General features: G+C 47.3%; 1 protein-coding gene across 3 annotated transcripts in view; it reads left to right on the forward strand.

The window, feature by feature from the left end:
* The window catches only part of VWF (von Willebrand factor), a 137724-nt gene that overhangs the window by 13464 nt on the left and 99390 nt on the right, over positions 1-24870 (forward strand). For all 3 annotated transcript variants that reach the window (XR_013364392.1, XM_077871349.1, XM_077871348.1), the window contains exons 5-10: positions 21-229; positions 7465-7589; positions 20380-20596; positions 22492-22614; positions 23486-23597; positions 24403-24449. Coding sequence is in view for 2 of the 3 variants with exons in the window: in XM_077871349.1 (XP_077727475.1) it covers positions 21-229; positions 7465-7589; positions 20380-20596; positions 22492-22614; positions 23486-23597; positions 24403-24449 (833 nt within the window). In the remaining variant the exon portion in view is untranslated. The remainder of the gene's footprint in view (positions 1-20; positions 230-7464; positions 7590-20379; positions 20597-22491; positions 22615-23485; positions 23598-24402; positions 24450-24870) is intronic.

A 24870-nucleotide genomic window follows, 5' to 3' on the forward strand; every position in this document is an offset into this window, starting at 1 on the left:
GCTCCTCCTTGTCCCTCCAGCATCTCCATGCCCTACGCCTCCAATGGGCTGTATCTAGAGGCCGAGGCTGGCTACTACAAGCTGTCCAGTGAGGCCTACGGCTTTGTGGCCAGAATTGATGGCAATGGCAACTTTCAAGTCCTGCTGTCAGACAGATACTTCAACAAGACCTGTGGGCTGTGTGGCAACTTTAATATCTTTGCTGAGGATGACTTCAGGACTCAAGAAGGTAGGCTGTTCTGGGATGCCGTTGCCCTAAAGTTGTGGTTATGCTAATAATTTCACTGCTTACAAACCTTTGCTGACATTCCTCCCCCTGGCATGTCACGTTTATCCTGCCAACCTTAACTCTTAGCACTTCACCCTACTGCCTAGACCCCCTGGCAAACCACACTTTAGAGCCCCTCAAAGCTGACTTGGTTCAATTTTGAATTCACCCTAGCAGCTTAGGCAGGGTAGATGGTTGGTAGATGGTGGATGGTTTGAACAGATCATCCTGCTTGAGTACAAGAGAACTTCATGGATGAAGCCTATACAGGGTGGTACACTGTCCAAAAAGGCCAGTTTATGTGTGTACTCATGAAGGTAATATGGACAATGTGAAACCACGACTCATCTTTAATTTTCTTTGGATAATTTCAATTACATAAACATTTAGTTAACAAGGCTCCCTTACCAACGCTGAACATCTGTACATGAGGTATTCTTCTTCCTTATGACCGAATAGACCCTCTGATTAAGGGGCAAAGCATCTAGAGAAATGGTTGGCCATTCCTTTCATTTCCCTGTATAAGTTGAGAAATAGTAAGATCATTTGTTTTTGTCTTCGCCAGCACTGATTTCTCAAACTTTTTATTGACTGATATGTACATTTTTGAAGCCATAATTTTCCTCTAAATGCTGTCTTAGCCACACCAATTTTGATATTTTCATTTTCATTTAGTTCTTTGGATTTTCTACTTTCCATGGAATTCTTTCTTAACCTATCAAAGTGTGTTCAAAATTTCCAGATGTTTAGAATTTCTGGTTATCTTTTGTAACTACATTGATTTCCAATTTACTTATTTGTTTAAAGATTTTATTTATTTATTCATGAGAGACACAGAAAGGGAGGCAGAGACACAGGCAGAGGGAGAAGCAGGCTGTCTGCGGGGAGTCTGATGCGGGACTCGATCCCAGGACCCCAGGATCACACCTTGAGCCAAAGGCAGACGTTCAACCACTGAGCCACCCAGGTGCCCCTTGATTTCCAATTTAGAAATTTGGGGAGATTTGTTTCTGGCCTCCTACATGATCTGTTTTGCAATTCTACATAGGCTCCAAAATAATATATTCTCTGATTGGTACAGGGTTCTATATACACTTAATTCAAAAGTTCGTTAATTGTGCTATGCAAATATTCTATATACTTACTTCTTTTTGTCGGCTTCAACTACCCATTACTAAGAGAATTGTATTACATTTTTCTATAGTGGGGATGAATTTGTTAATTTCTTCATGTAAAGCTATCCAGTTTTGCTTTATTTTGAGCCGTTGCAATTAGATTTTAGAAATGTTGAATCTTAGTGAACTGTTCCTTTTAGGTAATGACTGGTCATTTTTAACAATGCCTTATGCCTTAAAATCTGACATTAATATTTAGGCACCTCACCGTTTTCAGGTTAGTGTTTGCTCATTGTATCTTCTTTCACATTCTCAACCGGTCCGTGTTGGGTTTGTTTCAGATATACTGCATGAAAGAAGCACATAGCTGGCTTTCATTATGATTATTTTTAAAAGTCAGATTTATCGAGGTGTAATTTACATACAGTAAAGGCCACCCTTCCAGGTCTAAGAGCCTCCACAAAAGTGGAGAGCCATGTAACCACCACAGACTATGGGGCAGTGTCCTCTTTCGAGAGTTTTGTGCTCCTTTGTAGGTGAATTTTCCCCAAGCCTCTAGTCTTGGTAGCCAGTGACCTTTTCTCTTTTCCTATAGCTTTCTTTTTTTTTCTTTTTCCACCAAATTCATGTAACTGTATTCATGCCATACTTAGAGTATTTTGCCTTCTAGGTCTGACTTCTTTCATTGAACATCACCCACCAGGCAACATCTGTGTTGTTGCAGGTATCAGGAGATTGTTCCTGTTTGTTGTTGAGGAGAACTACAAAAACGTGTTTACCCACTCACTGGCTGAAGGACGTTTTGTCGTGTCTAGTCTTTGGCAATTAAGGATAAAGCTGCTATAAACATGCATGTAGGGGGTGCCTAGGTGGCTTAGTCGGTTAAGAGTCCAACTCTTGATTTTTAGCTCAGGTCATGATCTCAGGGTTGTGAGAGCTGGGGGCAGCCTGCTTTAGATTCTCTCTCTCCTTCTCCCTCTGCCCTTCCCTCCCTCTAAAAAAAATCATTTTCCCCCCTCCAATTTAAAAATTGTGGTAAACACACATAAAATAATATTTACTATCTTACTCATTTTTCGGCGCACACTTGAGTGGCATTAAGTATATTCATGCCACGGTGCAACCAATTTCGGTGTCTGTCTCCAGAACTCTTTTTCTTTTGCAAAACTGAAACTCTATACCCATTAAGCAATAACTTCCCCTTTTCCCTCCTCTTCCCCAGCCCCTGGCCACCACCATTCTATGTTCTTTCTCTATGCTTCTGACAACTCCAAGTACCTCATGTTAGTGGAATCATAGAGGATTTGTCTTTAAGGGCCTGGCTTATCTCACTTAGCATAATGTCTTTACAATCCATCCTTATGTTATGGCATATGTCAGAATTTCCTTTTTCTTTTGGTGTTTAAATCATTTCTTTCAACACAGGCATTGTTTTAAATTTGCACCTTATTTTATAACACATGCCAGCATCTAGAGAACAGGTTTGAGAACAACAGCATAAAGGGATTATTTGTCAACAATTTAACAAAAGTGCTTAAGGCCTTTTGTTTCAGAGGCACAGATGTGCCAGTCACAAAGGGGCACAAAGTAAATGGTCATACGCTCACAAATTTGCTTGGAAAGTAAAATATTACCTATTTACATTGTACATGTAAGTGGGGTATTCTGAAGTACTATCACTATTATTAACAATAAACTCTTAGGAAGAAAGTCTCTTTTTTATTGCAGTACAATTAACATCCAGCATTATATTAGTTTCAGGGGGACAACATAGTGATTCAACACTTCCTTACATTAATTACTCAGTGCTCATCAAGATAAGTGTAGGGCAGCCCGGGTGGCTCAGCAGTTTAGCACCGCCTTCGGCCCAGGGCGTGATCCTGGAGACCCGGGATAGAGTCCCACATGGGGCTTCCTGCATGGAACCTGCTCCCTCTGCCTGTGTCTCTACTTCTGTTTCTGTGTCTCTCATGAATAAATAAATAAAATCTTAAAAAAAAAAAAAGATAAGTGTAGTCCCCATCTGTCACCTAACCACCTTTTATAATCTTATTAACTATACTCTTCTCCATGCTGTACTTTTCATCTCTGTGATTGATTTATTTTTAACGTTAGTTCATACCTCTTACTCCCATTTAGCTCAGAATTTCCTTCATTTTTAAGCCCGAGTGTATGCTGTACGTGTCTATCATGTTTTGCTTATCCATTTGTATTGTAATGGACACTTGAGTTGTTTTCATGTTAGGCAGAGTGAATAATAATGCAACAAACTGAGGGTTACAGATATTTTTTCAAGACCTTGCCTTCTTTTGGGTAGATACCCAGAGGAGGAATTGCTGGATCATGTGGCAATTCTATTCTTAGTTCTTTGAGGAGCTCCCATACTGCTTTCCATGGTGGCTCTGCCATTTCACATTCTACCTACAGGGCACAAGGGTTCCAGTTTCTCACAACCTCATCAGTATTTGTTATTTTCTGTTTTTTGTTTTTGTTTTTTGTTAATAGTTGCCATCATAGTAAATAAATATGAGGTGGTATTTGTGTACAGCCTTTTGTGTAGACATATACTTTAATTTCTCTGATAAATAGTTAGGAGTGGTATTAGTGGGTGGTATGCCAAGCATATGTTTAATTTTGTAATAAACTTCCCAATTGTTTCTCAAGTTGGCTGTGTCATCTGCATTTCTTCCAGCAATGTATGAGTTCCAGTTGCTCTGATTCATTGACACCATTTGTCTTAGTGATTTTAATAGATGTGTAGTAGTAGCTCACTATATCTCATCCTTGTTATTTTAATGTAACCTAATCTTTCCTGTCCTCTTACTGGGAAGTTTTGCCTCTTTTCATTCATTTTATATTCAGTTGTGGTGTTGATATATTTGGATTTCTATTACCCATCTTATTTTGTGCTTTTTACTATTACTCCCTTTTAAAGTGTTCCTTTTTTTTTTTTTTTAAGATTTTATTTATGTATTTGACAGAGGGAGAGAGAGCGAGCATGAGTACGGAGAGTGGTGGGCAGAGGCAGTGAGAGAGGCAGACTTCCCACCAACCAGGGAGCCTGATTTGGGGCTCGAACCCAGGAGCCTGTAATCATGACCTGAGCCAAAGGCAGATAGATGCCCAACCAACTGAGCCACCCAGTTGTCCCTAAAATGTTACTTCTTTCCTCAGGACCTCACTGACCCCTCCACTTTGAATACCACTAAATTTAGCATTTTTATTATAGCTTTACACAATCAGTGCTTCTTTAGATACATCTTCATGTTTATAGGTTCTTTGCCCATGATTTTTCCTTGTATCTTATTCTTTTTTCTAGGTTCAATTTCTGTTTTCCTAAAAAACATCCCTCAGTACTCCCTTCATTCAGGGTCTGGTAGTGGTAATAGTGATAACTGGAACAAATACCCCCTCATTCTTATATGATACTTTAGCTAGGTATGGAATTCCAGGACATCAGTTATTTCTCACCATACTTTGAGGATGTACTTGTTGCTCTTGAGAAGTAGGTTGTCAGTCCAGTTGTTATTTCATTGCAGATAATATCTTTTAGCTTTGTATACAAGTCACCTCTTTGTTCTTGATAGTCTGAAATTTTACTATGTTGTATCTATATGTAGGTTTTATTTTTATTTAAATATCTTTTTAAAAAGATTTTATTTATTTATTCATGAGAGACATGGAGAGAGAGGCAGAGACATAGGTAGAGGGAGAATCGGCTCCCTAGAGGGAGCCCAATGCTGGGACTTGATCCCAGGATCCTGGGATCATGACCTGAGCCAAAGGCAGATGCTCAACCACTGAGCCACTTAGGTGCCCTGGTTTTATTTTTATTATATATTTTTAAAATACTTTACTTATGTATTTGAGAGAAGAGAGAGAGAGAGCACAAGTGGGGAGGGCAGGGGGGAGGGAGAAGCAAACACCCCACTGAGCAGGGGGCCCAATGAGGGGCTCGATTCCAGGACCTTTGGATCATGACTTAAACCTTAAAGTAGAAGGCAGATGCTCAACCAACTGAGCCACCCAGGTGCCCTGGTTTTAATTTCAGTATCTTGCCTGAGACTGTGATTCCTGAATCTGAGGACTCCTATCTTCCATCAGATTTAGAAAAATTTCAGTCATTTTCTCTCCTTCTGTTAGACATATGTTGGATATTTTTATTCCATCCCCTTTTCCCTCCTCATTACCTTACTTATGTTTTTCTCTCTACTCCTGTTTGTTGCTTTTCGGGTGGTGTGTTCATGCTGGCTGGTGAGAACTGATTATGTGTGTCTTTTCCATGTCTACATTCGAGTACTGTCCTGTTGGTAGTTTGAAATCAGCAAATCCTAAAAATCAGGACTTTGCTTTTTTCCAGCAGCTGGCTCATCAGCATATCATTACTTAGATCTATCTTCTAGCTCCCTAATTCCCTCAACTCTCTCTAATCTCCAGATGATGTCTAACCCATCAATTGAATTTTCTATTTCCTTGACTATATTTGTAACTTTAGAATGTAAATCTGGTCCTTCTTCAACTCTATTGTTTTTTTTCTTATTTTCTTGTCCTTTTATCAGGTTTCAATTTCTTCTTTTTAACAATAGTTTTAAGTATATTTGTTTTATGGCCTCTATACAAAGATGGTATTATCTGAAGTTTTTGGAGTTCTCATGGTATATTAGAAAGTGGACAAGCCTGTGTGGCATGGTGACTAAGAACCCGGAGAGCACTTATTATAATGCCTGGCACACAGTAGAAACTCCATACATTTAAATTCCTTTTGGCTTCTCCCATGGCCAAAAGTCTAAAATTGAGGTGTTGGTAGGGCTGCACCCCCTCCTGAGGCCCTACGAGAGAACCTGTTCCTTGCCTTTTCCAACTACTGCAAACAGTCCTTGGTTTATGGTTGCATCATCCCCATCTCTGCCTGTTACCACATCATCTTTTCTGTGTGTGTCTCTGTCTCTCCTCCCCCTGCTTCCCTCTTATAAGGATATGTGTGATTGCATCGAAGGCCCACTTAGGTAATCCAAAATATTCCCCAAGGATAGTTGGTTTTCTATTCTCAAGTACATTATGTGACCTTGAAACATGCTTCACTCTTCTAGACCTGGTTATGCAAAAGGACTATATATATGCCTGAATGCTCCATGAGTCCCTTTGCAGTGAAGACTCAGAAAGTGGTATTAGGAATTTCCTTTGCATGGTTTCTCCCTATGCCTGTGTCTCTGCCTCTCTCTCTCTCTGTCTCTCATGAATAAATAAATAAAATCTTAAAAAAAAAAAAAAAAAAGGAATTTCCTTTGCAAAAAAAAAAAAAAAGAATCTCCTTTGGCATGTAAGCCTGCAGGCCCTCCCTTTGTTATGGGAGCTGACAGTGGCATGAAGGGTATAGGCCTAAGGCACAGATGTTGTGAGAGCACAGGGTTGGGGATGGGAGGTGGGGGTGTGGGATGCAGTGACTGGGGGCTCGGCTTCCATTCTTATAAAAACATTTTGAGTGTCCACAAAGCACCAGATAAGAAGTCACAGATAAGAGACACAGCCTGCAGCCTGAATTAGGGAGCTCACTGTTGAAGGGAGTACGAATATAAACAAAAAGAATACTAACACAATAAGAGTCTTGATGGAAAGATAGGGGGGTGTTGCTGAGGGAACACAGGTTGGGGAAGTGGGAAGGGAATAGAACTAGTTCAGGACTAGTTCAGGAGGGCTTCCTGGAAGCGGCAGCTCTGGAGCTGCACCTCAAAGAATGAGATGAGTGGAAATAGTCAAGGTAATAGGTGGTGGAGAACATTCTGTCTAGATGGGAAAGATATGCAAGGACATGGAGACCACATGGATGGGCATGCTCCTCATTGTCTTTCATGTTGTCTCCTCGCTCTGCCCACCCATCCAGCTGCCCCTTGCCACACACTGGCTGAGCTCTGATGCCTGTGTCCTGTGGTATTATGCTGAGGGTTGCATGAAAGGTACTCCCCACCCCAGACACCTAGGTACCAATCTAATGGAAGGTTGATTTGGGTGATGATAGACCTAGAGTTTTCACTCAGAAACCCTGGGTCAGGCTTAATTTCATTCCTGAAACTTTCTCCACAGGGACGTTGACTTCGGACCCCTATGACTTTGCCAACTCCTGGGCCCTGAGCAGTGGGGAACAACGGTGCAAACGGGTGTCCCCTCCCAGCAGCCCATGCAATGTCTCCTCTGATGAAGTGCAGCAGGTGGGTAGGGCCTAGGCTGGGTGTGGTCTGAATGGAGTGGGATTTCTAGGATCAAGAGATAGAATGTCATCTGGTCTCAAATCCTCCATCAAGGCACAGAGTGGGCCTACTTTCTGTGGGTCCCTCTGGTTCTTCAAAGAAGGGTTCCCACATGCCCCTTTTCTCCTGAAAACCAAGTATGGCCAGAGTCTGGTTGGCTCTAATCTAATGCTGTTCTGGGCCTGGAACTCTGAAAGTGGGTCTGTCTAATGAGTTGGTATAGTGAGCGACTAGACTTTTCTGTTTTACACTCTAGTGCCCTCTCTAGTCTCCAAATATCTCCATCATCTCCTGCTAGCTGTCTGAAATTCTGTAGTAGGAAACTATTACTTTTAAGGAGTTCAAGAAGGGGTTGTTATAAAGTGTAAATAGGAGGGCGAGGCCCCAAGGTCTTACCAGCATGTCAGCAGGAAGAAGGTTGCTTTATAGTCGGAGAAGCTGAGGAGGAAAAATGGGCAGGGTGGACCTGAGGTGTTCAACTCAGGCATGGTAACACTTTCCCAAGGCTGTGGTGGCACTTTGTCTCAAGTAAGTGGCTTACAACAATGGAAACATATTCTTTCATGGTTCTGGGGCCAGAAGTCTGAATTTAGTTTCCCTGTACCACAATCAAAATGTCAGTAGGGCTGCTCTCCCTCCGGAGGCTCTAGGGGAAAATCTTTCCTTTTCCAGCTCCTAGTGACTGTGTCATACCTTGGCTTGTGGCCACATCAATCCAGTTGCTACCTCTGTGGTCACATAGCCTCCTTCTCATCTGCGTGTGCCTCTGTCCTGAGACTCTTTCTTTCTTTAAAAAAGATTTTATTGATTTATTCATGAGAGACACAGAGGGAGAGGCAGAGACACAGGCAGAGGGAGAAGCAAGCTCCTTGCAGGGAGCCCAATGTGGGACTGGATTCCAGGACCTTGGGATCATGACCTGGGCTGATGGCAGATGCTCAACCACTGAGCCACCCAGGTACCCCATGGTCCCTATTTCTAACCACACGGTGGCTCATGAGCAGCTTCTTCCCCTACAGAGTTGCCCCTTACCATCCCACTACCAGAACCTTCCCCTTGGAGAGGAGGGGGCAGGACTGCCCACCACCTCTATCTTCTGTAGGAGAGGCCTTGTGCCATGGTGGGTGGGGTGTTGAGAGGATGATGCTTTAGGTGGGGAAAGACCTCACTCAGTGGATGACCCCTCTCCCCCTTGGGATCTGGCTGTTGGGGCTGAGAGAGGAGAAGCAGCATGGCTCCAGGGTGAAGTTAGGTCCCTGTCAGCATAGGGATTGCCCTACTGAGGCAATGTGTAGTGACTCACTGCCTGGGGGACAAGGTTTCTTGGAGGTGTTATAAGTCAGCACCCTTGTGCAGGGAGTAACTGGGGACCTATCAGGAGCAGTGTCTGTAAGGGAGTGAGAGAGGCAGTGCTGGGCAGTGGAGAAGATGAATGGCCATGTACTTACAACTGAGGTCTCAGCCAATCCTTCAGGGAGCTCTGAAAGTCAGAGTGGCCCTGCTAGGCAAGCCTGAATGGTTGACCAGTTAGACGTTGGATGTAGGCTTCCCTTGGGTAGGGAAGTGGGACAGTTCTCTTGGACTGAGGGCAATGCCTGCAGAGTGACTCAGCTGCGAGCCCCTGCCAGCCAGCGCTCTTCACCATGAGGGGGTGAGTCCTTGGCTTAGAAGGGCATCCATTCCGCTCAGATATCCCCTGCGAGCCAGCAGCTTCTGAGCAGCTCTACCTCCCAGCCCCCACCCAGGGAGCAAGCACACTGGTCAGCCCACGGGTGTCAGCCCTGATGGGCGTCTACAGGCCACAGTGGGCCTCTACAGTTCTGCAGAGAGATGGCAAAACCAAACCATAGGAGGCTAAGTACCTGCCCAGAGTCACCAGCTAAGAAGCAGCAGAATCAATTCCGTCTCTGGCTCCCCCTTATCTGCTGTTCTGGCCACCTTGCCTCGGACTACTCATTATCTTTGCCTGTGGTCCTTGAGTTTTCCCTCAGGAGATGGTTTCCAGGATTCTTAGGGTTCCTTTCAGCTCTAGAACTCTGTGTGTTTCAGTGGATTGGGCTAGAGAGACAGTTTCCAGTAAGTCTTAATAAGCGTTCAGTGGATGGATAAATGCCGAGTCAGTGGTGTTATGTGTCTGGGGGTTAGGACTATCCCCATGGTATCCATCCCCCATCAGCCGCTTGCAGAAGTCTGATTTACCCAGCTCTGCAGGGAAGTAGAGAAACTCTAGCCCTCTCCTCCTCCAGGAGCAAAATAACACACACAAGTGTACACACACACACACACACACACACACACTCTCCTACCTTAGCACAAGAGACCTTTACTAGCTGGTTATTTGTGCCGTGTTTTCCATTTTCGTGGAACAATCTGATCTTCTAAACCAAGGGCTTTGTTAGGCATTGGAAAATATTCTAGCTTGATGTTTAGTCCAGCTGCCTAGATGGTAAACACAATTTCCAGTTCATAAACAAGCACATTCCAAATGCCTCTTTTTCTTGGGTTTCCAAGATTTTAGTGGTACTAGGTTTCTGGCTTGTCTGTAAACATCTGTGTCACCTGGAATGTAGCCCGGTACTGGCAACCGGCTAAGGCCGACCAAGTTCTAACACCCGGGAGGAGGGTGTTGTTGTGTGGAAGAGGAGTTTACTCTTCTTTCCAGGAAAACTTTTGAAATATCTGGTGCTTGCCCCTTGATTTTTTCTCATCTGTGGGCCTTGGCATTATGCTAAGGATATGGGTTTGGGATCAGGCCATTTCCTGGCTTTGTAACTCTGGGCGAGACACTTATCTTGTCTAAGGCTCAGTTTCTCCATACGCACAACAGACATAGGGAGAGTAACTGCTATGCAGAGTCACTGTAAGGATCAGAGAAGGAGAGTATGTGTAGAGTGTTTGGTGCGGTCGGGCTCAATTGCATAAGCTGTTCTTGTTATTATTAATTATTATTATTATTTATTGACTCCTGGCATCCTCCTGCTGTCATGATAGTGACACATGCATGAAGTTAGAAGGAGAGAAGTTTTTTTTTTAGCTTTTATTTATTTATTCATGAGACACACACACACACACACAGGCAGAGGGAGAAGCAGGCTCTGTGCAGGGAGCCCAATGTGGGACTCGGTCCCCGGACCCCAGGATCATGCCCTGAGCCAAAGGCAGACACTCAACCACTGAGCTCCCCAGGCATCCCAGGAGAGAAAGTTCCTACTCACATCCACGCTGAGGGGTGGGTGAGGGAAGCCAAATTTTCTTCTGGAGCTGCTTGGTAACCCAAGCGAATTTCAGACTGAGTGTCCTCCAGGAATCACATGCAGTGAGGGGCAGGAAGAGAGATTTTGATCATTTCTGTCTTTATTTCCTAACTCACTGTTTTGCAGCTGGCAGGTGGTTCACCCTGTCCTGGCCTCCAGTGTTCTCAGGCAGGAGCAGGGTTCAAGACAGGGGTGCCTCCACGGTGAGGTGGGGTTGCGGGTCACACCAGGCCCTCTCATACTGAATCGACTTTCTGAGGGCCTGGGCTTTGTCTCACTGTATTTTGCAAACGCAGACCACGCAGGGTAAGTGCTGGACAAGTATTCTCCCCGCCCTCGGAGTACAAAGGGCTCCCCTCACTTATCTGTAAGACGTGGGAGGGGAAGAGGGGATTTTCAAAGGAGAACCTGATACAGGCTGGCCCATTTGGGGAGGGAGACAACAGGGTGGGGGCTAAGAATCCATGAGAGAAGCCTGGTTTGTCTCCAGGGGCACTTGCAGGAGGCTCCAGCTGCAGGCTTGCTACTCACTTTGTCTCCTGGGTGCGATGAAGTCCTAACTAACCAGTGTCCTGGGAGCAACCTGAGAAACTGGTTACCAAGTTCTTAGTGCCTGGGCTGACACCCGCCAGCACCCCAGACCTCCCAAGGCATGGGCTTCTTTAAGCTCAGAACTAGTGTCAGGTTGTTTACCTCAGCAGACAGACCTGGCTTTGTCTCAGCCAATCGGGTTGTGTTCACCCAAGCCCGGAGCGGCGCTCATTGGCCAGGAAGCACAAGGACTCATCTCCTGGGAGGTGATTAGTGCTGGCTTCGGAACTGTTCAGAGGCCTGCTGGGTCCCCAGGGCTCCCCCAGGGTTCAGAAGTCAGGTCTGGCAAATGGGCAGCACTCACAAGTGCTTGTCCTTGTGGCTCGAAGGACCATTTGCAGTGGCAGAGGGTTCTGGGGGGAAGATGACATTGACCTAAGAACTTTCTTGAGAGAAATCTATGCCCCCACTCTCTGGTGCTTTCCCTTCTTTCCAAGCTGGTAGCAAGGAGTCAGCTTATTCTGATCCAGGTCATATTACTTATACCTAGGGGATGAATGTTTCCTTGTTATGCCAACAAAACTCCCCTGAGCCTCTCTCCTGGGACTAAATAATGGCTTGTTTGATTGCACGCAGATTTACAGGGGTTTTTTTCCCCCCAGCTTTTGAAACAGAGGGCAGGACTGCTGGAGTCTGGACCTCAGGGTGCAGACCTAGTAATAAAAAGCCCCAAGCTCCAAATGCTCAGATAATTGATGTTAATTTGCAAGTAACTCTACTACACAATGAACATTTTAAGAAGATTCTTAGGTTGCCTTATATATTTTTTCTTTTTAAATTCCCATTCTGTTGGTCTGGATACTGACTGAACTTTATAAAGGGATCCTGGATCCTGTCCTTGTCCTCAGTCTTCACTACAACAGGAAGCCCAAGGCTGCAGCTAGTCCATCCAATGCTCTTGCTAATTAGAAAAAGATGCCTCTTCCTCAAGGCACTTTACCACTGCCTGTTGGAAAATTACCATAATAAACATTAGACATGTGCATAGAGTGTACATATACGTGTGTGGTGTCTACAGTGGGAAGGATAACCTCTCCACATGTTGCCACCATGCACTGGAGTGACCTGCAGACCTACTCTTTTTTTTTTTTTTAAGATTTTATTTATTTATTCATGATAGACACAGAGAGAGAGGCAGAGACACAGGCAGAGGGAGAAGCAGGCTCCATGCAAGGGGCCCGACCTGGGACTCGATCCCAGGACTCCAAGATCACACCCTGGGCCGAAGGCAGGTGCTAAACAGCTGAGCCACCCAGGGATCCCCTGCAGACCTATTCTCAGTGGCCAGGACCTTGACTTCGCTTCCACTGGGAAATGCTACTGCTGCAGCCATCCTCCCCGCCAGGATCACCTCCCCGCTCCCACCCTGACTGGGAAGGTCATCTCCTGCTTTTGCTGTTGCCATCTGAATGTGAGGCCACTTTTAGGCCTCTAGGCCCAAGAATTGTCTCTGTATGCCTCCCCAGAGTTGGTCCTCAAGATGACCAGTCTTTCTTAAGAAGACTGAGGATGCCACTGATCATTCGGCCGTCCAGTGGTCAATTGCCCAGTGGCAGCAACAGCCTCAGGCAGGTGTCTGCATCTATGATTCATCGATGTCAGGAATCATAGGCTTATAATAACTCAGAGGGGCAGTGAGCCTGTGTGCTTGTGGTGGGATGGGGGTGACCTTGACCAGTGTGCTTTCAGGATCTAGCCTTATAGCAGAGATCAGGGGCTGCCACAGGGTTTCAGAGATCTCCCCCTGCCCCCTCCCTCCCATCAAGTAGTACTTATCTGACAAACCCTTGAGGAGGATCAGATGAGGTCCTAGTACTCAAGCTTTCAGTTCAAATGCCTTCCTAACATAACAATTTCACAATCCTTTAACAAAATATTCCTTAAGTGGCTCTCTTTCCCTTTTCCTTCCCCCTGGTGAGGCAAGAATCCAATAGTGCCCATTCGTACGTGTTTATTGAGACATTCTGTGGGGCTTGGGTGACACTAAACTGCACAGGTTGGACCTGCAGTCTTGTTCAAGGGACAAACACCTATGGGAAGCTAAACAGCCATGAAAAAGAACAACATAAATGCCATCCTGGGTCAGTAGAATTGCCAAAAGAATGGTGAGTGGTATAGTGGCTCAAGGGATCAGCTACTAGCATGGAGCTGATGGATCTTTCCTTCCTGGGAACAGGATGAGTGGAGTGGTTCCATCTCAGGGCTTGGACAGAGCCCAGAGTGTCTGGGGATGGTGCTTGGCCCTTGTCTTGCCAGCCTGCTGAGACCTGCCCTGATCCCTGACAATTGCTCAGATAGCTCCCAGGAGACCGGGTAGAGGGTAAGGAAATTCCTTTGGGATATGGGGACTGACTTCTGTGACACATCTACTATTACCCTACTTCTCATGAGGGCTGTACCCCAATCATCTCAGATAGAGGAATGTCTAACTCTGCCAAAAAAACCCCCACACCCATTTGGTGGAAATCTATCGACCAGTTTCACAGGGGCTTTGTAAGCCAGATCTTGGAATGTGGGTGGGAGTCCCAGGCCAGCCAGAAGATATAAATAGAATCAGCAGCCCTCCCCCATCCATCCTTTGCTGGCTGACCAATGACAAACTTTGCCCTGCCACGAGGATGAATTCTTAAACCCACCACTCTGGACCTGTTCGGGCGCCAGGCGCCTCCAGACCTCCTCCAGTAGCAGTAGCAGGGCACCCACCCCAGGGCTGGAAAGATCAGGGCTTGGATGAACAATCTTGCACTTTATATATTAGCTTCTCCTTCCTTTGTTCACTTCAGTTCTAGGAATGCCCCTCCCTTCTCCTTTGTCAGCTGTTTGGGAACAAACACAATAGCTAAGCTTTAGATCTCCTGCCACTGCTTTTTCTCCTCCCCTGCCCCTGGCCCCTCTGCGGCTGGGGATATGTGCTGCTTTTCTCTTCCCACCCCCTTCGAACCAGCTCAGCATCTCCAGGGGAGAGGCCTGGACTTCTTTAATGAACTGCAAATGTGATTAAGTTGGGCTGCAGTTGGGTCTGCACAGCCACCCAGGCAGGGTGAAGTCATGGGGTGACGGAGCTGGGGCTGGACCCTCCTGCCAGCCTCTGGCAGCACAGACAGAGATGAAGGAAGATAGAAGCAGCTGATGCTGGGCCCTGGAGTCAGGGACATGCTGGAAGGGTGCACATGAGCTGACTGGCGCTCGTGTCCCTGCACAAACAGTATAGCAGAGAACTGAGGAGAAGCCATTCTCGAGCTGTGTGGCTGCTGTTGACAACAGGCCAATGACAATCACTATAAGCCCTAGATTGCCTTTCTTGTATCAGGTCATTTAGTTTTATTTTGCAGCAACCAGCTTCTGTAGGTATCACTGTCTGTGTTAGGGTTAGGTCCTGCTGTGAGTGACCGGCCACCTACAGTAACAACGGCTTACGTGACATAGAAGTTCATTTCTCTCTTGGTGTAAAGAAGCTCGGGTGGGACATCCAGGGCCAGCACAGGAAGCCTTGGTGTCAGATCCAGGGTCCTTTGGTCTTGTTTCTCTGTTGTTGTTGTTGTTGGCATGGAGCTTCCACTTCATGGTCCAAGATGGCAGCTCATGCCCCAGGCATCACAACCGTATCCCAACAGTGGGAAGAGAAGGGGCTGAAAAAGAAGTACCCTGTCCTTTAGGGGATGTGGCCTGGAACGTACCCCATGATCCTTCTGCTTATATCCTACTGGGCAAAACTTAGTTGTGGCTACTCCCAGCTGGCTTCTTTATAGGGGAGGAAACAGAAATGCAGACACACACTTGGAAGTGATGGGGTTGGGACTGTAGTACAACCACGCTTCTAAAACCTGTGCTCTATCTGCTGTATTACAGTTGTCTAATCTGGTGTGAGCAAACAGATGGGGAGGATGGGGGCAGGGAGGAAAACCATGTAAATTGTGGTCTGGTGACAGGTGACTGGCGTGTGGGTTGGAATCAGGCTTCGAACCCTGCTCTCTACAGTAGTTTGTGAACTACGTAGTCTGATGACCCCCTGACACTCTTAAAAATAATAGAAGATGTGAAAGAGATTTCTCTATGGATTACCTATTGATGATGGATTTGGATTATCTTCTGATATGTACTATATTAGATCATAAAACTGAGACATTTACAACATACTCATTTAAAAATAATGAACACATTATATTTAACAAGATGGTATCTTTTAAATAAAAGCAAGTAAAAATTCCAAACAGAAAATTGGGTAGAGAGAAGAATGGCATTGTTTCACAGTTTTGCAAATATCTTTGCTATCTTGCTTAAGAGACATCAGCTGGAGTCCCACATCAGTGTCTGTAGTCAGTCTGTGGTGTGATCACTTATCATCATGGAGCCTCTGGATAATTCCACTGTGTACTCATGAAAGAGTGAGAGCCCAAAGGCCAAATAACATCTTAGTATTATTATAAAAATAGTTTTGATCTTCTGGAGCCCTGGAAGGATTTTGGGAGTCTATAGGGGTTTTCTGGACCAACCACGCTTTGTGAACTACTGATCTAGGAATGCTTTCCTCTCTCCATGCCTCAGTTTCCCAATCTGAAAGACTGTTTATCTTGCCTTTCTCTGAGGAGCTGTATGTTCTCTGAAGGTGTTGCAGGCTTATGCAGGGCCAGTGTGTGGGAGCGGGTGCCGAGGTGGTTCTGAAACAACTTCATTTGCTCTGGGGACATTGATGATGTGTGAGATGGGGAGCAGGGGTGGAGGGATGAGCTGGAGAGTAGCAGGATCAGATCCTGGAAGACCTGGCCCTGCAGCCTATCTAAGGAGCTAGAAGTTTGCCCTTTAAGCTGAGGTGGGAACAGTCAGATTTGCCTTATTTACTAACTTGGGCACATGCTAGAGACCTTGAGGCCACATGTCCAGTGTTTGTTGAGTGAAGGTTTGGTTGCCTCCTACCTGCCAACATCTCTCCCCAGGGTCTGAGAGGACATGATGTGGGCCCCATCTCAGACTTATTTGTCTCAGGACCTGGCCTGGCCTTGCGGGGCTACCTGCGGTGGAGCAGGGAAGGCCGGGAGGCAGAGGTAGCAAGCTAGATGTGCCACCATGCTCCACCGTGAGGCCCTCAGACTGTGGTTACCCCAACAAGCCAATTTCAGGCCAGAGCAGAGCAGAGGAAGACCAGAGAGCAAGACGGGAAGACAGACTTTTCCGTTTGTCTCTGTTGAGAAAGAAATCCTAGCCAGATTATCAGGTGCACAAATAAAGGCCAAAGGCATTGTTCTAAGGAGGGAGGTGGCTGTTTCTGCAGAAATCCACTCCCATCCTGCAGGCGAATAAGCAGAAAACACCCTTCTTGCTATAGCTTTCTGTAAACCATTTAATATCTCAAGGGACCTCCCAGGAAATGTGCTGGAGCACTGGTCCCACTTTTCCTCTGAGCAGGGAACAGACAGATTTGGGCCAGCTGGAGATGGGCCATGCTGGACTCTGCCCCATAGTGCTCTCAAAGTGGAAGGGGATGCCTGGATTCCTGGGTCTCTTCTTTTCTCTGGTTGACGGTGTGCTGTGCTGGTGAGAACCCTAGATGCCTGGTCCCTGTCCCTGTGGGAGTGTCCTGTGATATGGCCAGACCACTGTCCTACAGCCCAGGTGATGGCAGCATCACTAGAAAAAACTCATGTGTTGCCTTTTTGGCTTTTTGTTTTTGTTTTTGTTTTTTTTTTTGTTCCAAGTTGTGAGTAAAGAGAAAGGTAGGCAAGGGCCTGAGCATCTGGCCCTCTCCGGGGACACTCTTGGATGCCCTTTCAGAGTCCAGGAACATCACTTTCTAAGGGGCATATCTCATGGGGTAGGCAATGTAGCAGAATGGAAAGAACTGGACATAGGCCTCAGCGTCCTCCTCTGAGCCTTAGGAGAGTCTGAGACCTGCCTATCGCAAAGAAGAGTGGGTCCCTCCTCCATCCCCCCGCTGGAAAGAAACCCACTTTGGTTGGGAGCAGTGTGAGCCTCTCAAATAGAAGATTAATGAGAGCAGCCCCTCTGTTCACTGCAATGTCCTTAAGATACTAGTAAAGTGATCATGTTATCATGGCAACCATTTGTCCCTATTTAGCCCAGTCTCCCCCAGGCGGATACAGGGGGACAGGGACAAAGATGCCCTCTGTCCTGCTGCTGAGCTGCCTGCCATTCTGGAGGACAAGCCTACTGCAGAAGGGACAGTGGGAGGGACCTCTCTGGTGGCCAGGAGATCCTCGGTGATGATATGATACGGAGTCATCATTTTTTTGGTGAAACCTTTATCCGTATGATTTCATTCAATCTCCACTCTACCATCTCATCATGTAGGAACTGTCATCCCTATTTGACAGAGGAGCAGGGCTTAAGAAAATAGCCCAAGGTCACACAGGTGGAAGAGGCAAAACTCAGATCTGGAGCCGTGAAGTTATAATAAGTCCAGGGCAGGACTCTTCCTGGCACGCTCTTCAGAAACCTCGGGTTCGCCTGTGTAAAATACCCGGGGTGGCAAACGGCAAGACCTCGGTGGCCAGGGTCCCCTGGTCCACTACAGTGGGTCTTCATTCATCGAATGGCTTGCTCAGGGCACGAAGTGCCTGTTGGGATCATTCCCATGTTACTCAAGGACACCCCTCTCCAGCGAGGTGCGGAGATTTGCCTCAGTCCCCATCGCCAGGAGGTGGCAGGCCGGGCTTCAGCCTGCGGTGGCTGTGGAGTGTCCAACCTGATGGCAGGTAAGCCAGAAAGGTGGAGTCGTGGAGGGAGCAGCCGCTCTCAGCTGCTGGCTTCCGAGATGAGGAGCTGCTCGCCGCGGTCTTTGCCCGCAGGTCTGTAATCCCCCAGCCCAGGCGGCTGTGGCTTTTCTGACAGGTGCAGCCACACCTGACTGCTTGGGCACCCCGCGGGGCCCTGGGCCTCCTTCTGAGGCCCCCACACCCAGGCCTGCTGTGGACTGGGGCAGCTGTGACATTCTGCCTGCTTCCTAGTGCTGATGCCAGACTCCGAGTCCCTGTGGGCAGGGCGTGGATTTTCCCGAGGACGCAGCTTATCCCTGGTGTGGCCAGGGCGCTTCTTGTGGGTGGTGAGCCGCACTGGAGCAGACCGCTGTCCCTCTGGGCTTTCCATGGTCCCTCCATGCAAAAGAGCCCCTCAGTCCTGACCCCTGGCTCTTGGTTGCTCTGGCCATCCTTCTGTACGGTTTGAGCAGATCGATTTCCTTCCCTTCGAAACAGATCGTTTCTTCCCTCCTTTTTACTGTCCCCTTTACTCACACTGATTTACTCTGATTTATCCTTCAAGGCTCAGCCTTCCATTTATTTTATTTTATTTTTAAATTTTATTTTATTTTATTTATTTTTTTCAGCCTTCCATTTAAATGCTCTTGCACTTCTTTCTACTTCTTTCTTTTTGGCTGAAGGTTTTTTTTTTTTTTTTTTTTTTAAGTTTTTATTATTTACTTACTTACTTTTAAAAGTAGGCTCCATGTCCATCGTGCGGCTCAAACTCACGACCCTGAGATCAAGAGTCACGTGCTCTATGGACTGAGTCAGCCAGGCACCCCCTTAACTGAAGGTTTGAAGTCTGTTCACTACCTCTCTGCTCAGGGAGCATGTCTATGCATAAAAGGGCTGATGCCCCAGTGGGGGGGGGGGACCTGTGGTGACAATACTGTACTGTGTCAAGTCCCAGACATGTCATTGTTCCATCTGCCACTAAGAAAAGCTGAGGAACAGAGAGAAGAAAGCAGAAAATAATGGAGAGAGAGGGAGAGAAATCACAGCAGGAGGCCTATTATCAGGGTCAGTGATTATTCAACTCAGTGACCTGATTTCCTGTAAAAATATAGTAAACAAATTAAAAACTAATCCTTTTATGCATTCTATAGATTCTCTTTGGGGTTTTGTATTGGTCAATATTCTGATGCAGAGAAGAGATTCCACTTTAGACAATTGGAATAAAAAGGATTTATTATAGCAGCTAGATGGCTTACAGGTTATTAAAGTGGCTGAATAAAAATCTGTAGGAGGGGATTCCAGAATCCATTCTCAAGTCTAGAAGAAAAACAGCTGCTGCCAATTGAAGTGTAATATCAGTTGGAAGATGCACTCCAACTTCAGAGATTTATTTTGTTACGTAAAGAAACTTTTATTTGCAGCAAATAAGGAGATCACAGGGAATGACTTCCAAAACTGTGACTCCCAACTTCAGAGATTTTAAATTGCAAAAAAAGAAAAAGTAAATGTGCATTTAGAATCATTAAAACACAGAATGCAGAGATGTTTACAAGTACAATATGTAGGAGTGTTTACCTGGCAGAGGATCTCCAGGACATTTCTGAGAATCCTAGCTTGTGTTTGCTGATGAGAACTGATCCTGTCTGCCACCAGGAATCACCTAATGAACATTTGGAAAACCTATCCCTGAACTCCACCCCAGATACACTGAATTTGAATTTCAGCAGTGTTTGCTTTATGAAACTCCTTGTACCATTTCCTCCTGTATGGTGGGGAAGACCCAGTCGGGGAGAAGAGGAGGCTAGGTCAGTGGGAAGCAGACACCGATGGCCATTCCTTGATGGCCTGGGTCGGTGCCCAGCACCTTTCTGCTCTGTGCTTGCCTAGGATCCCCCCTGCTGCTGCTGTCCAGAGACCCTGGGCTCTGCATGTTCAGGGCTCAGTCTGGGAAGTAACTTTAGTCTCCAGCCACTTCTTGTAGCATGAGTTCAACATCTGTGCTTTGATGGATACAGCTGTTTAATTTGACAAATGTTGACAAGCACCTACCCGGTGCCTATGTGATGGAGCTTCCCTGGTTTTCCTGGCGGGGCTGGCTCTCCACGGAGCCACATTCAGGAGGGCACTAATCCAACGCACTGTCGAGCCAGGGCTGCATGGGTGCTGTCCTCACTGCCTGGCTTCTCGTTCCTGCAGGTCCTGTGGGAGCAGTGCCAGCTCCTGAAGAGTGCCTCGGTGTTTGCCCGCTGCCACCCGCTGGTGGACCCTGAGCCTTTTGTCGCCCTGTGTGAAAGGACTCTGTGCACCTGTGTCCAGGGGATGGAGTGCCCTTGTGCGGTCCTCCTGGAGTACGCCCGGGCCTGTGCCCAGCAGGGGATTGTCTTGTACGGCTGGACCGACCACAGCGTCTGCCGTAAGTCAGTGGCCCACGCTCCCAGCTGGGGCTGAGTGCTGTCTGTCCTGGGGTGTCCCCAGGGAAGCCCTTGGGCTGTGTCACCATCCTGGACCTTTGCCACACCCCAACTGGCCAGTGCCTACAGGGCCGATTGTGCCTGGGCCACCTGATCACGGACGGCTGGCCCACAGGGGGCATCCCTTCCCTTAAAGGCTATGGCTGGGAAGGCCTTCCTGGGCCTGTCCAACAGCCTCTGTTCTTTTTTTAATTTTATTTATTTCATTTTTATTTATTTATTCATGAGAGACCCACAGAGAGAGGCAGAGACACAGGCAGAGGGAGAAGCAGGCTCCCCAGCAGGGAGCCTGGTGTGGGACTCAATCCCAGGCCCCTGGGGATCACGCCCTGGGCAGAAGGCAGATGCTCACTGCTGAGCTACCCAGGTGTCCCCACTAGCCTCTGTTCTAAGCCAAGCCTCCCTCAGCATCTGTGACTCCCTCCAGAAATCTATTCCCTGGACTCGGAAAACCTTTCCCTGCCTTTGGGGGAGATCTCAATTGTCCTGATTTCAAGTCACGTCTTCACCGCCTGCTAGTCTGAATTGATGAGGAGCAGGGAGTTGTCCACACTGTCCCTGGCGGCGTGATCTTGCAGAGCTTGGCGGGCTCTCAGTATATGAGCCCTTCCCTTTTATTAAACCAGCCTTTTCTCCTCCTGGTAGTGCAGTGCTCTCCTTTACCTCCACCTGACCTCGTGACACCTGTGGTTTGGATCTCCCAATCTTCCTAGGTCCCTAGTCACTGTCACCATACCCAAATTATCGTAATTATGTAGGATCTTCGGTGGTTATCTTGTAAGGACACTCCTCTCTCCCCAAACTTTCCATGGATCACAAGCCATGCAGAGGGACAATCTGGAATAATTACACAGGTCATTCTGGCTGATGGAGACAGAACAGCCAGCCAAATATTTACACCACACACATGTTTTTCAGTGTGTGTTTTTTCAGCTTATAAATTAGAGCTTTTATCTTTGCTGTGGGGGTGTGAGAAGGTGGCTATTAGCAGCTGGTTTCTCCTCTGTAAGATGGAGTGGCTGTTTTTCTAGGTCTTTGAAGATAGGGTGGGGGGAGATGCCTGGTGGCATCCTGGAGAAGAAGAGGTTTAGAGCAATGGTTTGATGTTGTGAAGCTCAGGAAAGATCATCGGTATGTTGCGGTTCATGAGCTGCTCTAAGCATCAATCAGCCATAGGGTTGAGACACAAAGGAGGGGAACCAGTTCTTGCCCAGGAGGTGCTGGGTCCAGCGGTGGGAGGACAGACACCTAGGTGATAAGGTTCTGAAGATAGTCCTGCAGCACAGTAGAAAATAAATATGGAACATGTCACCCATGCAGGGAAAGTGGGCATGGATGGTGTGTACCCTGTGCTGGGCGGGGCCTTTGACTGAGGCCAATTTTATGAGGAAGGGGAGCCTTCAGAGGAGGGATGTGATGGAAGATACCACTTACCCTTTGCTTGGCCCCAAGAGGACATTTATTTTAACCCAGAGGAGTTTGGTATTACCTCGAGGGGGTTTTAGGTGAAAGGACAGAGCATAGGGGAACAACAACAACAAAATACCAAGCCGTTAGTGGAAAACAGATGACCTGGGGGAAGGGGTGGTCCCAGGTGACCCTGCTGAGTCTTAGCCCTACAAGAAGGAAGATGTTCCTTCAGGGGAGGGGTGGTTGCACTGTGGTCTTGGAGGGCACGTCGGCCATTGGGTTGCCATTGGGGTGGAGATGGTCCCTGGAGCCCTGAAGACAGAAGGGGTTAGACGAAAGAGCATAGAGGGTCTGAGTATGGTGTGGCTTATGAGGTGCTCTCTGGGAAGGAGCTGCTCTTGGGAGATTCTTGGGTCTTTCGTTTCAGGACCAGCATGCCCTGCTGGCATGGAGTACAAGGAGTGCGTGTCCCCTTGCACCAGAACTTGCCAGAGCCTTCATGTCAAAGAAGTGTGTCAGGAGCAATGTGTAGATGGCTGCAGCTGCCCCGGTAACAAACTTCTCACTTTATTCACAAATCCGAGACCTTTTCAGTGCCCTTGGCTTGGGGAAGCCAGATGAAGGCCACTTGTGTTTGTTGCCCATTGCTGAAATCAGAAGCCTTTTATTTATTTTTAAGAAGTCTTTGTACCGACTGATCGGGATGGAGCTGGTGTTTATTTTTAATTTCTGTTTTCCCGTTGTACTATATCCATGAAAGCGCATGTGTCTAGGAAACAGAAGGACAGGCTGGGCTCCGACAGTGACTTTGTTTGGGGAGCACGTGACCTGATCTGAGCAGAAACAAATCCTCAGTTGAGTGTCAGGGAACCGGTCTGGGCGAAAGATATTTTAAAATGTCTCCTGGGTTTGCCATGTGACCTCAGCTGAAAAAGAACTTTGCACTAGAAAGTTTTTCTCAGGAGGGGCCATGTGGGCTTTGGTGGAAAATGCTGTTTAATTACTGAGAGTGAGGCCTGTGTGTTTTGACTAATGGCTTCCCCACTGGAAGATCTTGAACACAACTCTTGCCTCCTTTCGTCATCTGTGCCAGGAGATTAATAATGCTGTCTTTTTCATTGCATTAATGTGAAAGGTAAGAGTCATACAACAAGTTCTTCAAGCGTGCTGGGAGAAGCTCTCGGCCTAGGCTCATGCCTTCATCACTGGTGGACCTTGGGCAAGGCTCTTTCCCCCAGTTCTTTGCCAAAAGAGAGATGAATAATCCCCCTCCCCCACTAATGGGAAGGAGCTACATCACAGAACAGGTTCTTTGAGCTTCCTGCAGAAGCCCAAAGCTGTGATCACCCACAGGGATTCTGTAGCTGTGAGATGAGTAATGATGATAAGTTGAGTCTTTGTCTTGATGCCCTTGAACCCAGAGGGCCAGCTCCTGGATGAAGGCCACTGCGTGGGAAGTGCTGAGTGTTCCTGTGTGCATGCTGGGCAACGGTACCCTCCGGGCGCCTCCCTCTTACAGGACTGCCACACCTGGTACCTGGGGCTGCGCTGTGTGGTCTGGGAGGGACTGCGGTGGGGGGCGGATAAGAAGAGGATGGCAGGAGAGGCAGGTGCAGGTGCAACAGGATCAGTCTGGGCAGAGGGACAGGAGGGAGAAGAGTTTGAGATGCCAGGGTGGGGCAATCAATGAGGAGGAGGAAGGATGAGCTGAGAGGAGGGGGCGGGGAGGAAAGGACCATTTACATGCAAACATTGTCTCTAGCTTCCCTCCAAACTACGCTTTAATTAATGCGTCTTTCTGAAGAAGGGCTATATGACAGCCACCACACCACAGGCCGTTCTCTCCTTGAAGACATAAGTGCTCTTGTTCCATCTCCAGGCCTCTTCCCTTTGCTGTCTTTTCCTGCTGGGCTGTCTTCCAGGAGCCTCCATGGGCTGCCCAGTGGGGGGTCTGCATGGTACACCTTTCAGCAGTCCTCTCTTCTCCTAGCTGTATAGGGGGTGAGGTGGGGGGTTGGAGGTGGGGAGGGCAGCTGGGGGGGTGGGTAGGAATTTCATTGCTCAGGGGCTGGGTGGATTTTCAGGAACATTGGGTCCTCTAGGTTTTCCTCTCATCTCTCCATCAGGGTTTCTCCCCTTGGCCTTAGCTCCAAGACCCCTCTGGCCACAGCCCTGTGCTCTTCACCTTCAGCCTCATAAAGATCCCCCTAGTACCAGCTCCTTTTTTTCCCCAGATCTCTCCCTTTGGGGGCTGTAGGATCTGTGATGGGCTCTAGATCTGTTCATGTGCCCTTGTGTTTGCACGATGACCCATGACCTGTGCTTCTCTCCCCAATAGCATTTGCCGAAATAGCCTGTGGATCTGCAGCAATGAAGAATGCCCAGGTAGGCCACCTTCCGCTCTTCTCCTCCCTTCTCGGAAGGGAACTAACGGTATGTTGCCCTTGCTAGACTGGGTGGGCCGAATCTCAAGGCAAAGAGAAGGCGGCCTCTGCACAGGCTGGATACAACCCCCTGACCACAGCTCTGGCTTTGGATCCCAGCTCTGCTACCCGCCTCACGGGCCAGCAGAGGGACACCCTGCATAGCTGAAAGGCGAGAATGCACCTGGGCTCAGGTTTTATTGTCCTTTTCTTCTCACCTGTTTGCTCAAAGGATTATGGTTCAGTGAGCTGTAAGAACCAGAGGGTCACAGTCTACTAAACAAAGATGATGCAAATCCTTTGGAAATTAAGAGGAAGAAGGGCCAGGTGATTCTTTATGTTCAAAGTGAGAAGTTTCTGGAATGTCTGACAGGAAGATCTTA

This window comes from Canis aureus, chromosome 25, assembly GCF_053574225.1.
Source record: "Canis aureus isolate CA01 chromosome 25, VMU_Caureus_v.1.0, whole genome shotgun sequence".
NCBI lineage: Eukaryota > Metazoa > Chordata > Mammalia > Carnivora > Canidae > Canis > Canis aureus.